Source organism: Tachyglossus aculeatus, chromosome 16, assembly GCF_015852505.1.
Source record: "Tachyglossus aculeatus isolate mTacAcu1 chromosome 16, mTacAcu1.pri, whole genome shotgun sequence".
NCBI classification, from domain to species: Eukaryota; Metazoa; Chordata; class Mammalia; order Monotremata; family Tachyglossidae; genus Tachyglossus; species Tachyglossus aculeatus.
Window position 1 is genome coordinate 13,596,912 of NC_052081.1, and position 13,672 is coordinate 13,610,583.

A 13,672-nucleotide genomic window follows, 5' to 3' on the forward strand; every position below is an offset into this window, starting at 1 on the left:
GTACACCCGAGAGTGGACGTGATGGCCGAAGTGCAATTACGCAAGACCTGAAAAAACCTTCCCTGGTTTTCAGGCATTTCATCAGAAAAATGAATTCTATTAACTCCATTCATAAAGCATGGATAACTGCATGAGTGTGTCAACATCTACCTCATTTCCAAATCTCAAAATTGGTTGAGATCTCCCAGCTTTTGAGGTTAAGGTAGAAAATGAATTCGGCCTCTTCCCCTCCCATTTGGACACCTTACTCTAAAGCTGCCAAGACCCCTTTTTTCCTCTTCAAGCAATTGTATTTATTGAGTGCCATCTGTGAGCTCAGCACTGTATTAAGCCGTTGGGAGGGTATGAAACAAAAAGATGTGACTCCTGCCCACGACAGCTTGCCATCTAGCTTCTTTACCACAGGTAAAATCCAAAATACTCAATTTCAAGCACAACCCTGTCCCAACTCACAAACATACCCAAAAATCCTAGCACCAGGAGGAAGTATGAAAACTGTTGAACTGCCCGACTACTGTCAGTGGAGTTCGGTAGTGCTTCCACACTTATCTCCTGATGCTGCAGATAGGTTTTTATGCAGGGACAGGACTGTGCTTCGTGGTGGGGGGGGGGGGGGGGGGGGGGGGGTTGTGCATGTGTGTGCATGCGCATGCGTCTGTCTGTCTATAATTTTGAGAGAAGGGAGAAAGACCAAAAGGAGAGGAATGACAATCAGGAGGAAAGAGGCAGGGGAGGGGCAAAAGGAAGTAGGAGGGGGGTTCTGGGCATCTCCTGGCAAGGGGGATTCTGGACATCCACTTCCTTATGGAATAATCAGGAGGGGGGTTGCACATCTGAGTCCTCATGCCCAGGGCCTGCTGGACTGTGAGCTCGTTGTGGGTAGGGAATGTCATTGCTTATTGTTTTTTTGTTGCACTGTACTTTCCCAAGTGCTCAGTAGAGAGCTCTGCACACAGTAAGTGCTCAATAAATATGACTGAATGAATGGGTACCTGCCACAAGAAGTAGCAGCCAGAAGCAAGGAGCTGGAGTTGTCCGGGGTGACCAGGGATGGGAGAGACAGGAGGGAAGTACCAAAGAGTACCACCAAAGGCCCAGGGTTGGGAGTTGGAGGAGACTAGGAGGAAGAGATGAGAGAGAATGCTACCAATCCATGGAGGGGAGGACAAGAGTAGTAGTAATAGTATTTATTAGGTGTGGTAGTAGTAGTAGTATTTATTAAGCACTTACTGGGTTCAGAGTCCTGTACTAAGTGCTGGGGGAACCAGGAGGAGGGGATTAAAGAAGGAAGGAATGAAGCTCAGAACCAAAAAGAAAAAAAAAAGGGAGGGATGGGGAGAACGGTAGGAAAACGAAGGGGGAAAGGCCCAGAGGAGAGAAGCAAGGGAGAAATTGGTGAAAACAGAAGGAGCCCTAGTAGAGGGGAATGATGGAAAAGAACTACCTAAGGCAAAAATCCAGTAGTGTGTATGTGTGTACGTATGTAAAAAAGGAAAAGAAAGAACTGAATGGTTGATTATTGAAATAAATTTCATTAAACCAATAAACTAACTTTGATATGTAAACTAAAAACCCATACCAAAAATGTTTATTGTAATCTTACTGTTTGCATGGTCCAGTGGAAAAGAGCACCACTCAGGGAATCTGGCACCCCGGTTTCTAGTTCCGGTTAAGCCCCCCAAGGCTGGCTAATGTGGGTGGTAACCTCACGTGCACTTTACGGAGTGCTGCACCCTTGCCTGCTGCACTCCGTACCCCAGCAGAACCCCAAGGGGAGGGATGAGAGAGTGGCGGTGGCACTCTACAGGCCACTAATACCAAAATCAATCCCTCGGCACAGGTTCTCTCAATTCTTCCGGAAGGGAGACTCCATCTCTATTTGCATGACAGTCTTCTAAGGGCCCTCAATGAGTGCAGCAGTTGAGGAGGAAGGAAAACTAATAAAAAGGAAATATATACTTAATCTAAACACATAAATGCATGAATGACCTCACAGTACATACAAAGGCAAACACATTCATCACAATAGTAATGCTTTGGTCCTACTGTGGTTAGTGGTTCATTAATAACAGGACTCAAAAATCAACTCGAAAGGCTTTATTTTTTGATGGTATCTGTTAAGTGCTTACTATGTGCCAAGCACTGATTAAGGCCTGGGAGTAGATACACTTTAATCAGGTTGGACACAGCCCATGTCCCACATGGGGCTTACAGTTTTAATCCCCATTTTACGATGAGGTAACTGAGGCACAGTGAAGTTAAGTGACTTGTCCAAGGTCATGCAGCAGACAATTAGTGGAGTCAGAATTAGAACCCAGGACCTCTGACTCTCAGGCCCATATTCCTTCCACTAAACCACGCTGCTTGCTCGCTTGCTTCTTTCTCTCTTCCTTATACATGAAACATTTTGTGATAGACAGTTTGTGTAAATGGCAATAATATGAAAGAGATAACTGTTGCAAATTTTGATCTGAATATAGATTATAATTTTTTTCCCCAATGAATACAGTGGATAGAAAAATTAAAGTATTTCACACTTTACTGGGTTACACTACATTTGATTCTCATTTTCTTTGATTTTTTTTCAATGACAAATCTGATTACCTTTTTTAATCTATCAGAAACCCTTTAAAGTTAAAGCTCATCTAGGTCAGACAGTCATAAAGGTAAGTGTTTCTCTTACCATATAATTACCATAAGCATGATCAAACATTTCCAGGACTTGATTCCTGCAGAAAAAAAAGAATAGGAAAGAAAAGTCTGAATAAACAGTTCCACATATATTCCATTCAAGCTCATTACAAAAGGTTCCAAATAATATACTAAATTGTCCCATGAAAATGAAATGTTCATTTCTATTTCTGCCAAAAAGAGCCATCACTACCATGATAAATAGAACGGGAGAAAATAATTTGCCTTTAAGGGGTCACTTGTCCCCCAGGCAAAGAGGAACAGAAATCACTAGCTAAGTGAAACCCAGGTGAGAAAATAGCTTATCAGTAGGCAAATAAATTTTCCTGCAATCCTCTACCTAGACCTGCAAAATCATGATTGTTTCTGGGTTTCAGTTAAGTAAATTATGACTTGTACAAAGCTTTTAGAAGAAAATGTGCTCTTGCCAAACAGGAGAAATATTATTGGCAAACACGGAAATCTTATACCTTTTTCTGTTCAGCAAGAATATTCACAGTGGAGAGCAAGGAGTGCCTGAAAATAAGTGCCACTTGTCCCTCAATTCAGTCAACTCCAACCAGAAAAGTAAATAAGCTACTCTTTCCAAAAAGAGAATGTGAGCACTTCAGTTCCAACCTGCTTAACAACTGTACATTCTGACTACTCAACTAATGCAATTGCTAGCAGAGTTATTCTCGGACCTCACAATTGCGAAGTGTTCATTTTACAGAATTTTATTATTCTCAACATTCCAGTGAGCTAGGAGGGCATTATTTTCTTCATATATATTTAATATATATATATAATATATATATATATATTAGCATATCGCTGTGTTTTAACTGTTGGGCTTGAGATGGTTAATCATGCAGGTTGAGTGCCCTTCAGACAATGTCTTCCACAATGGGCCCACTAAAATATATTACGGTGAGGCAGAGAGAAGTGACTTGCCCAGGATCACACAGCAGACAAGTGGCGGAGCCGGTATTAGAACCCATGACCTGCTGACTTGCGGGCCCTTGCTCTATCCATTACGACTTGCTGCGAACACTTTCCCATATGTATTGATGTCCGTCTCCCCCACTCTGGGCTGTGAGGTCGTTGTGGGCAGGGAATGTCACTGTTTATGGTTGTACTGTTCCCTCCCAAGTGTTTAGTAGTAATAATAATAATATTTGTTAAGCACTTACTATGTGCGAAGCACTGTCCTAAATGCTGGGGGGCATACAAGGTAATCAGGTTGTCCCACAGGGGGGCTCACAGTCTTAATCCCCATTTTACAGATGAGGTAACTGAGGCCTAGAGAAGTGAAGTGACTTGCCCAAAGTCACACAGCTGACAAGTGGCCGAGCCAGGATTGGAACCCATGACCGCTGACTCCAAAGCCCGGACTCTTTCCAGTGAGCCACGCTGCTCTGCACACAGTAAGCATTTAATAAATATGATGGAATGAATGAGCTTCAGGGATCCCAACAGCTCCTGAGCCCCAAGAGGCGGCCAGGTCTGGAAGCAAAGAGTGTGATTCTGGTTGGCACGAGAGCCAGGTTCAAAAATAATAATTGTGGTATTCGTTAAGGGCTTACTATGTGGCAGGCACTGTTCTAAGCACTGGAAGCAAACAAATCGGACTGGCCACGGTCCCTGTCCCACATGGGGCTCAGTCTCAATCCCCATTTTACAGATGAGGTAACTGAGTCATAAAGAAGTGAAGTGATTTAATAGTAATAGTAATATTTATTGCATTTGTTAAGTGCTTATTATGTGCCTGGCACTGTACTAGGCGCTGGGGTGGATACAAGCAAATTGGGTTGGACACAGTCCCTGTCCCGCATGGGGCTTACAGTCTTCATCCCCATTTTGCGGATGGGGTAACAGGCTCAGAGAAGTGAGGCGATTTGCCTTGGGTCAGAGAGCAGACAAGAATCTCTCTCCCTCCTCTCTCATCTCTTTCTCTCTCCCCTCTCTCATCTGTTTCTCTGCCCCCTCTCCCTTCTAGACTGTAAGCCCGTTGTTCGGTAGGGACCGTCTCTATCTGTTGCCGAATTGTATTTTCCAAGCGCTTAGTACAGTGCTCTGCACACGGTAAGCGCTCAATAAATACGATCGAATGAATTCAACCCACATAGCCAACTTGCCTTCCAAATCCTGAAGGTTCTACAATTGCACCACGGCTAAAATCCAACCCTTTTCAGTCCCTTCAAACTGCTCCCCATCGAGGCGGGCTAGAATTGTTGATGCAGGCTTTTATTCTAGCCCGCCTCGATTACTGCATCAGCCTCCTTGCTGACCTCCCGGCGTCCCAGCTCCATTCCATTCTTCACTCTTGTTTCCCGGGTTACTTTTCTACAAAACGGTTGGGTCCATGATTCCCCACTCCACAAGAACCTCCAGTGGTTGCCTATCCACCGCCATAAAGAGAAGCTCCGTCCCATCACCCTTAAAGCATTCAATCAATTCACCCTCTCCTAACTTACCTTGCTGACTTCCTACTACCACCCAGACCATCCACTTGGCTCCTCTACTGTACTGGTAGGTACTACGACTATACCTCCATCTATCTATCTTGCCGCTGACCCCTTGACCACGTCCCTTTTCATATCTGACAGTCCGTCACTTCCTCCAGCCTTCAAAGCCTTTTTAAAATCCAAGGCCTTCCTCAACTAAACCTGCATTACCCCTACTCCCTCTCTTCCTAGTCACATTTGCCCTTGGATTTGAACCCCACCCTCAGCACTCACCTACATAACCATAATTTATATTTACTTTAATGTCTGTCTCCCCCTCTAGACTATGAGCTCCTTGTGGGCAGGGATGTGTCTACCAACTGTTTCATTGTACCCTCCCAAGAGCTTCATACAGTGCTCTGCACATAGTGCTCAATAAATACGGTTGATTGATTCAACTTTAAAATATGTGCTAAAGGAGAGTGGAATATCCCTTGTAATCACAGATAGGAACATGGAAACTCTTCCATTTTTTTTTCCAGCTAGAAAAGTGGAAAACAGGAGCTGATGTTGACGGTCAAGAAATACAGATTTTTGCACCCGTAATGAATGTGTAATAACTGAACATGTGCACAAGTTGACATGCATAGATCAGCTAGATATTATATGAAGCTACAAATACTAGTTTTCTTTAATCTGAAAAAAAAATCAGTGGTACGAGGGTAGGTTTCCCATGTCTCCGATAAACAGAGTTCACAGAACATGAGAGACGCCTGTTGGATCAAACCAACAGCCTATCCAACCCACCATTCGTTTCCCGACAATGGAACGACAGGTGACGGGTACCCTCTGACAACCTTTCTTCTGAGGATTTACCATCCAGCATGTTCCTAATTTTCCCCCTTTCAACCCATTATAGATCCCACCAATTAATTCATCCAAACTCCTAAAACCTCCTAAAAACTTCAGCCTGCACAACATCCTCTCATAACCAATTCCTTAAGTGTCTCCTTTCGCTTGATTTACTACTGTCAAATGTCAGCGGCTGCCCTGTCTTTGTGTTATTTCGTGAAAAATTTCATGATCACACTGTCAAGACCCTTCATGATTTTACAACCTTCGACCATGTCCCCTGTGACAGGGCTGAAAGCAGGAAGCCAGATAAGGAAGTCCACCGTTCTTTTGTTCGAGCACATCAAAAGCGTTTACTGTGTGTCGAGCACCGTACGAAGAGCTCGGGAGAGTGAAGCACAACAATTAGTAAAACAGAAGAGCGTGCTACATCCCAGGTCCCACCCACAGAGAAGCGGCGGAGCTGGGATTAGAACCCATGACCTTCTGACACCCAGGCCTGTTCTCCATCCACTAAGGCAGAAGCTGGATGGGAAAACCTCATCCCATGGAGTTACTGCTGCCTATCCTTGTCTGCTGTGACCTTGGGCAAGTCACTTTACTCTTCTGTGCCTCAGTTACCTCATCTATAAAACAGGGATTGAAGACTGTGAGCCCCAGGTGGAAGGGACTGTGTCCAACCCAATTTGCTTGTATCTTAGTGCCTGGCACATAGTAAGTGCTTAATAAACACCATTATTATTATCCTAATGCATTTATCCTGAACTTTACTCTTCTGATTAATTTAAATGCTGTACCAACTGTAATAAGGAAACTCTGGAGTGCTTAGAGTTGAGCTGACCTTCATTAGAAGAGGAAACTCGGTCTGTCAACCACCTCTACTAGTGCTACAAGCTGCTCTTGTACTAGTAAACTTATTTCTGACATCACCACGTCCGTTAAGTTTTTCTTCAACATGCCAGAGTTAGTAGAAAGGTTCCCTGCCCATAATGAGATTACGGTTTTACACGGTGGTAAGCCCAACTTTTGGTTTGCTTTCTTTCCCCTTTCTGATAATGTCCAGCACTCTGGCTGCTGGAGTAGATATTTCTTCCATAAAGTTTTACTGCTATCATCAGTATCATTTTACAAAGGAGAAATCTAGAAGACCTAAGCATTCTATAAAGTTACCAGAAAATGAAAGGGTCGATATTGAGACTGAAACCTAAAATTCACCTCCTAAAAGCACCAGAAATCTGAATCTCTTTTATCCCATTTAACCAACCTTTATAAAAAAAATTTTTTCTATACGATGTTGACAACTGCGTGACAGTACCTGGGCAGATTTACATTTAAATTACTGTGAATATTTAGATGTCTCTGCTTTGCTTTCAAAGCGACAATTTAACAAGATGATGTTCCGGAACATCCACTGACAGGCAAGATTATGTATGCATGAGTAAAGAAGTTATTTCACCTTTAACCACTGGAAGAGACCCAGCGATTCTGAGCAGGTTTTCCCCTAACATCTTTACATAATGACATACCTGTAGTTAATCGAGGGGGAATTATTTGTCTTTTTAAAATTCTCCTTACAAGGACAACCTAATGAAAAATCTGTTTCCTGAAAATCCCCTAGGGAAAAAGCACTGAAGCACATTTGTGCTTTCAAATTTTAAAAAAAATACAAAAACATGAAATTCTATTTTTGTCTCTAGCAGTGCCAGCCCAGGACATCCCCAAGGTTGGGGATGAACTTTGGTCACCCCCGACTTTTCTAATCACCTATTTGTATCTGAAGTGATCTACACCCTTCTTGAATTTTTAATCTACCTGTGATAAAGAATCCTATATGTCCTACTACCTGCTAGGAGAAATGCCTCCTTTTGCTTCCACAGGTGGCTCCTTAGTGAATGATTCCACCCTTGCCCTGCCCCAGGATTTTAGTGACTTCAGTCAGGTCCCCACCACACAGGTTCACATCCAAATCTAATCTACTCCTTGCAGACGATAAACGCTCAACGCTATCAGAACTTGTACTGAAATTCCTCCAAACTTGGGAGGATTTTACTTGCTCTTTGTGGAAATCAATCCCTGGTATATACTGAGTGTTCACTAGTGTAGGGCACAAAGTACTTTTTAATAGTCATTCATTCATTTATTCAATCGTATTTATTGAGCACTTACTGTGTGCAGGGCACTAAACTAAGCGCTTGGGAAATACAAGTTGGCAACATATAGAGACGGTCCCTACCCAACAGTGGGCTCATAGTCTAGAAAGTAGTCTAAATTAACAAGACAACCCTGCACAATCACAATTTTAATTTCTTATGCAATTAGAAAGATTGAGACAGACTATCAGAAGTATTTAGAATAAGAGGGATCCGGTGACCTTGGGCAAGAAGCAGCGTGGCTCGGTGGAAAGAGCACGGGCTTTGGAGTCAGAGGTCACGGGTTCAGATCCCGGCTTCGCCAACTGTCAGCTGTGTTACTTTGGGCAAGTCACTTAACTTCTCTGTGCCTCAGTTACCTCATCTGTAAAATGGGGATTAAGCCTGTGAGCCCCCCGTGGGACAACCTGAGCACCTTGTAACCTGCCCAGCGCTTAGAACAGTGCTTGCCCATAGTAAGCGCATAACAAACACCAGCATCATCACCTCCACTGTAGTGTGTAAAACACAGGGGACGGATGGTCTGTATTTCTAATTTTTTTTTTCAGTAAAAATTTCTACCTTAAGGGTCAACTAACCATGTCATATTGTACTCTCCCAAGCCACTAGTACGGTGTTCTGTAGACAGTAAGTGTTCAATAAGTAGGATTGAATGACTGATTTACTGACCTCAATGTCAGCTATGACTTTTAAGACATGTGGGTTGGTTGCTTGGTCCCAGGAGGGGTTTAGAGGTTTGCAAACCATCATTCGCCCACATATTTATTCAACAGTATTTACTGAGCGGTTGCAGTGTACACAGCATTGTGCTAAGCACTTGGGGAGTACACACTGGCAACCTATAGAAATGGTTCCTACCCAACAATGGGCTCATAGTGTAGAAGAGGCCTTGGTCTAACTACTCGGGCATCGAGTCAACTGGTAAAAACGACTGTACCAAAAAAGTGGGCCGCGATTTAAAATGATTATAAACGACTGCCAAATGAAATTCACGGTGATATTTAGGGTCCCATGTCCATTATTGATTTGAACCAGCGCCCTGAGGCGCCGGTTAGAGAAGCAGCGTGGCTCAGTGGAAAGAGCCCGGGCTTTGGAGTCAGAGGTCATGGGTTCGAATCCCGGCTCCGCCACTTGTCAGCTGTGTGACTTTGGGCAAGTCACTTAACTTCTCTGGGCCTCAGTTCCCTCAACTGTAAAATGGGGATAAAGACTGTGAGCCCCCCGTGGGACAGCCCCCCTGATCACCCTGTAACCTCCCCAGTGCTTAGAACAGTGCTTTGCACATAGTAAGCGCTTAATAAATGCTATCATTATTATTATTATTGAGGCAGGGCTTCTTTTGCAAGGACACGTGCTTCATTGCAGGAATCTTCCCCCCTGCCCCTGCCATCACATTTTCAAAAAGAAAAACGTTGGGGCCCAAGTGCCCACGTGTGGGACAGGTGCAAACCCAATCTGTCCGGCCCCCCCTGCCATCAGGGAAGCAGCGTGGCTCAGTGGAAAGAGCCCGGCCTTTGGAGTCAGAGGGCATGGGTTCTAATCCCGGATCCGTCACTTGTCAGCTGTGTGACTGTGGGCAAGTCACTTCACTTCTCGGGGCCTCAGTCCCCTCCTCTGGAAACTGGGGATGAAGACTGTGGGCCCCACGTGGGACAATCTGATGACCTTGTATCCTCTGTAGCGCTTAGAACAGTGATTGGCACATAGCGCTTAACAAATGCCATCATCATCATTATTATTATTATTATCCCGGCTCGGCCACTTGTCAGCTGTGTGACTTTGGGCAAGTCATTCATTCGGTCGTATTTATTAATAATAGTAATAATGGTACTTGTTAAGCGCTTACTATGTGCAAAGCACTGTTCTAAGTGCTGGATATATATATATATTCATTCATTCATTCAGTCGTATTTATTAATAATAGTAATAATGGTATTTGTTAAGCACTGACTACGTGCAAAGCACTGTTCTAAGCGCTGGGGAGGTTACAAGGTGATTAGGCTGGCCCACGGGGGCTCACAGTTTTAATCCCCATTTTACAGATGAGGGGACTTGAATATACATATAAATATATATATATATATCCAGCACTCAGAACAATGCTTTGCACATAGTAAGCGCTTAACAAATACCATTATTACTATTACCAATAAATACGACTGAATGAATATATATATATATATCTAGGGAAGCAGCGTGGCTCAGCGGAAAGAGCCCGGGCTTTGAAATCAGAGGTCATCGGTTCAAATCCCGGCTCTGCCACCGGTCAGCTGTGTGACTTTGGGCAAGTCACTTCACTTCTCTGGGCCTCAGCTACCTCCTCTGTAAAATGGGGATTAAGACTGTGAGCCCCACGTGGGACAACCTGATCACCTTGTAAATTCCCCAGCGCTTAGAACAGTGCTTTGCACATAGTAAGCGCTTAATAAATGCCATCATTATTATTATTATTATTATTATTATATCTAGCGCTTGGACCAGTGCTTTGCACATGGTAAGCGCTTAATACTATTATTACTATTATTAATACGACTGAATGAATATACATATATCCAGCGCTTAGAACAGTGCTTTGCACATAGTAAGCGCTTAATACCATCGCTACTATTATTAATAAGACCGAATGAATGAATATGTATATATATATATATATATACGGCGCTCAGAACAGCGCTTTGCACATAGTAAGCGCTCAACAAATACCATCATTCTTATGATGATTATATCGATTGATAGATACCCAGGTGGGGGGGGGGGGGGGGCGGCTTACCCGAGCCGCTGCCTCTCCTGCCTGGTCATGGGCGCGGCGGTGGCGAGCAGGGCGGTGGAGGACACGAGGCAGAGGGCGGCGGCGGCGGCCACGGCCCCCCTGCGGCTCCGGCTGCGGCCCCCGGCCGGCCCGCTCATGGCCCCGCCGCTCCCGCTAGGCCCGGACGGGCAGCCTCATGGCGGCCGGGAGGCCCCCGCCCGCACGGACACCACCGCCACCGCCGCCGTCTTCCCCTCAGCTTTCCGCTGGCGTAGTCAAGGAAACCGCCTCCCCCCCGACGTCACTTCCGGGCTGGCGCGCCAATCGGAGCGCGGCACGGGAGCCGGCCGGACGGAGGGAGGGAGACGTGGCCAAAAGGCCGGGGGAGGGCGGGCGGAGGCTGCGCGGAGGCGCTCGCCGAGCGAGGACTACGACTCCCACAAGGCCTTGCTTCGCCCTCCCCGCGCCCGTCAGCGCGGCGCGGCCGGGCTTTGAGTCGCACGGCATGCTGGGACGGGTAGTCCTGGGGCTGCGCCCCGTGGAATACTACTAATACGAATACTAATACTAAAAGAAGAAAAGAAGAAGAAAAAGAAGAAGAAAAGAAGCAGAAGAAGAAGAAAAGAAGCAGAAGAAGAAGAAAAGAAAGATGAAGAAGAAGAAGAAAAGATAGATGAAGAAGAAAGATAGATGAAGAAGAAAAGAAAGATAGATGAAGAAAGATAGATGAAGAAGAAAAGAAAGATAGATGAAGAAGAAAGAAGAAAGATAAAGAAGAAGAAAAGAAAGATAGATGAAGAAAGATAGATGAAGAAGAAGAAGAAAAGAAAGATAGATGAAGAAGATAGATGAAGAAGAAAAGAAAGATAGATGAAGAAAGAAAGATAGATGAAGAAGAGGAAAAGATAGATGAAGAAGAAGAAAGAAGAAAGATAGATGAAGAAGAAGAAGAAAAGAAAGATAGATGAAGAAGAAGAAAAGAAAGACAGATGAAGAAGAAGAAACAAGAAAGATAGATGAAGAAGAAGAAAAGAAAGATAGATGAAGAAGAAGAAGGAAGATAGATAGATCCCGGGCTTTGGGGTCAGAGGTTCAAATCCCAGCTCCGCCAATTGTCAGCTGGGTGACTTTGGGCAAGTCACTTCACTTCTCCGGGCCTCAGTTCCCTCATTCGTAAATAATAATAATAATAGTATTTGTTAGAGAAGCATTGTTGATCAGTGGAAAGGGCCCGGGTTTGGGAGTCAGAGGTCAGGGGTTCAAATCCCGGCTCCGCCAATTGTCGGCTGGGATTTTGGCCAAGTCACTTCACTTCTCTGGGCCTCAGTTCCCTCATCTGTAAATTAATAATAATAATAATAATAATAATTGTATTTGTTAGAGAAGCATTGTTGATCAGTGGAAAGAGCACGGGCTTTGGAGTCAGAAGTTCAAATCCCAGCTCCGCCAACTGTCAGCTGTGTGACTTTGGGCAAGTCACTTCACTGGGCCTCAGTTCCCTCATCTGTAAATAATAATAATAATGATAATAATAATAATAATAACAATAATGATTGTATTTGTTAGAGAAGCATCGTGGCTCAGTGGAAAGAGCCCGGGCTTTGGAGTAGTCAGAGGTTCAAATCCCAGCCCCACCGTCAGCTGTGTGACTTTGGGAAGTCACTTCACTTCTCTGGGCCTCAGTTCCCTCATCTGTAAATTAATAATAATAATAATAATAATAATTGTATTTGTTAGAGAAGCATTGTTGATCAGTGTAAAGAGCATGGGCTTTGGAGTCAGAGGTTCAAATCCCAGCTCTGCCAACTGTCAGCTGTGTGACTTTGGGCAAGTCACTTCACTTCTCTGGGCCTCAGTTCCCTCATCTGTAAATAATAATAATAATGATAATAATAATAATAATAATAACAATAATGATTGTATTTGTTAGAGAAGCATCGTGGCTCAGTGGAAAGAGCCCGGGCTTTGGAGTCAGAGGTTCAAATCCCAGCTCCACCAACTGTCAGCTGTGTGACTTTGGGAAGTCACTTCACTTCTCTGGGCCTCAGTTCCCTCATCTGTAAATAATAATAATAATAATAATAATAATAATAAACAATGATGATTGTATTTGTTAGAGAAGCATCGTGGCTCAGTGGAAAGAGCCCGGGCTTTGGAGTCAGAGGTTCAAATCCCAGCTGCGCCAATTGTTAGCTGGGTGACTTTGGGCAAATCACTTCACTTCTCTGGGCCTCAGTTCCCTCATCTGTAAATAATAATAATAATGATAATAATAATAATAATGATTGTATTGTTAGAGAAGCATTGTTGATCAGTGGAAAGAGCACGGGCTTTGGAGTCAGAGGTTCAAATCTCAGCTCTGCCAACTGTCAGCTGGGTGACTTTGGGCAAGTCACTTCACTTCTCTGGGCCTCAGTTCCCTCATCTGTAAATAATAATAATAATAATGATGATGATGATGATGATTGTATTTGTTAGAGAAGAATTGTGGCTCAGTGGAAATAGCCCAGGCTTTGGAGTCAGAGGTCAGGGGTTCAAATCCCAGCTTCGCCAATTGTCGGCTGGGTGACTTTGGGCAAATCACTTCACTTCTCTGGGCCTCAGTTCCCTCATCTGTTAATAATAATAATAATAATAATAATAATAATAATAATAATAATTGTATTTGTTAGAGAAGAATTGTGGCTCAGTGGAAAGAGCCCGGGCTTTGGAGTCAGAGGTTAGGGGTTCAAATCCCAGCTCTGCCAATTGTCAGCTGGGTGACTTTGGGCAAGTCACTTCACTTCTTCTCTGGGCCTCAGTTC

General features: G+C 44.1%; 1 protein-coding gene across 2 annotated transcripts in view; it reads right to left on the reverse strand.

Annotated features, from left to right (window-relative positions):
• EDEM3 (ER degradation enhancing alpha-mannosidase like protein 3) overlaps positions 1-11,046 on the reverse strand; it is a 47,993-nt gene extending 36,947 nt beyond the window's left edge. Inside the window, exons 1-2 of one of the 2 annotated variants that reach the window (XM_038758502.1) lie at positions 10,890-11,046; positions 2,684-2,729 (exon numbers count right to left, since the gene is read on the reverse strand). In XM_038758502.1, the coding sequence (XP_038614430.1) occupies positions 2,684-2,729; positions 10,890-11,026 (183 nt within the window). In that variant the 5' untranslated portion in view covers positions 11,027-11,046. The remainder of the gene's footprint in view (positions 1-2,683; positions 2,730-10,889) is intronic. The other variant, XM_038758503.1, reaches the window with a different exon arrangement.
• Between the last annotated feature and the right edge of the window lie 2,626 nt (positions 11,047-13,672).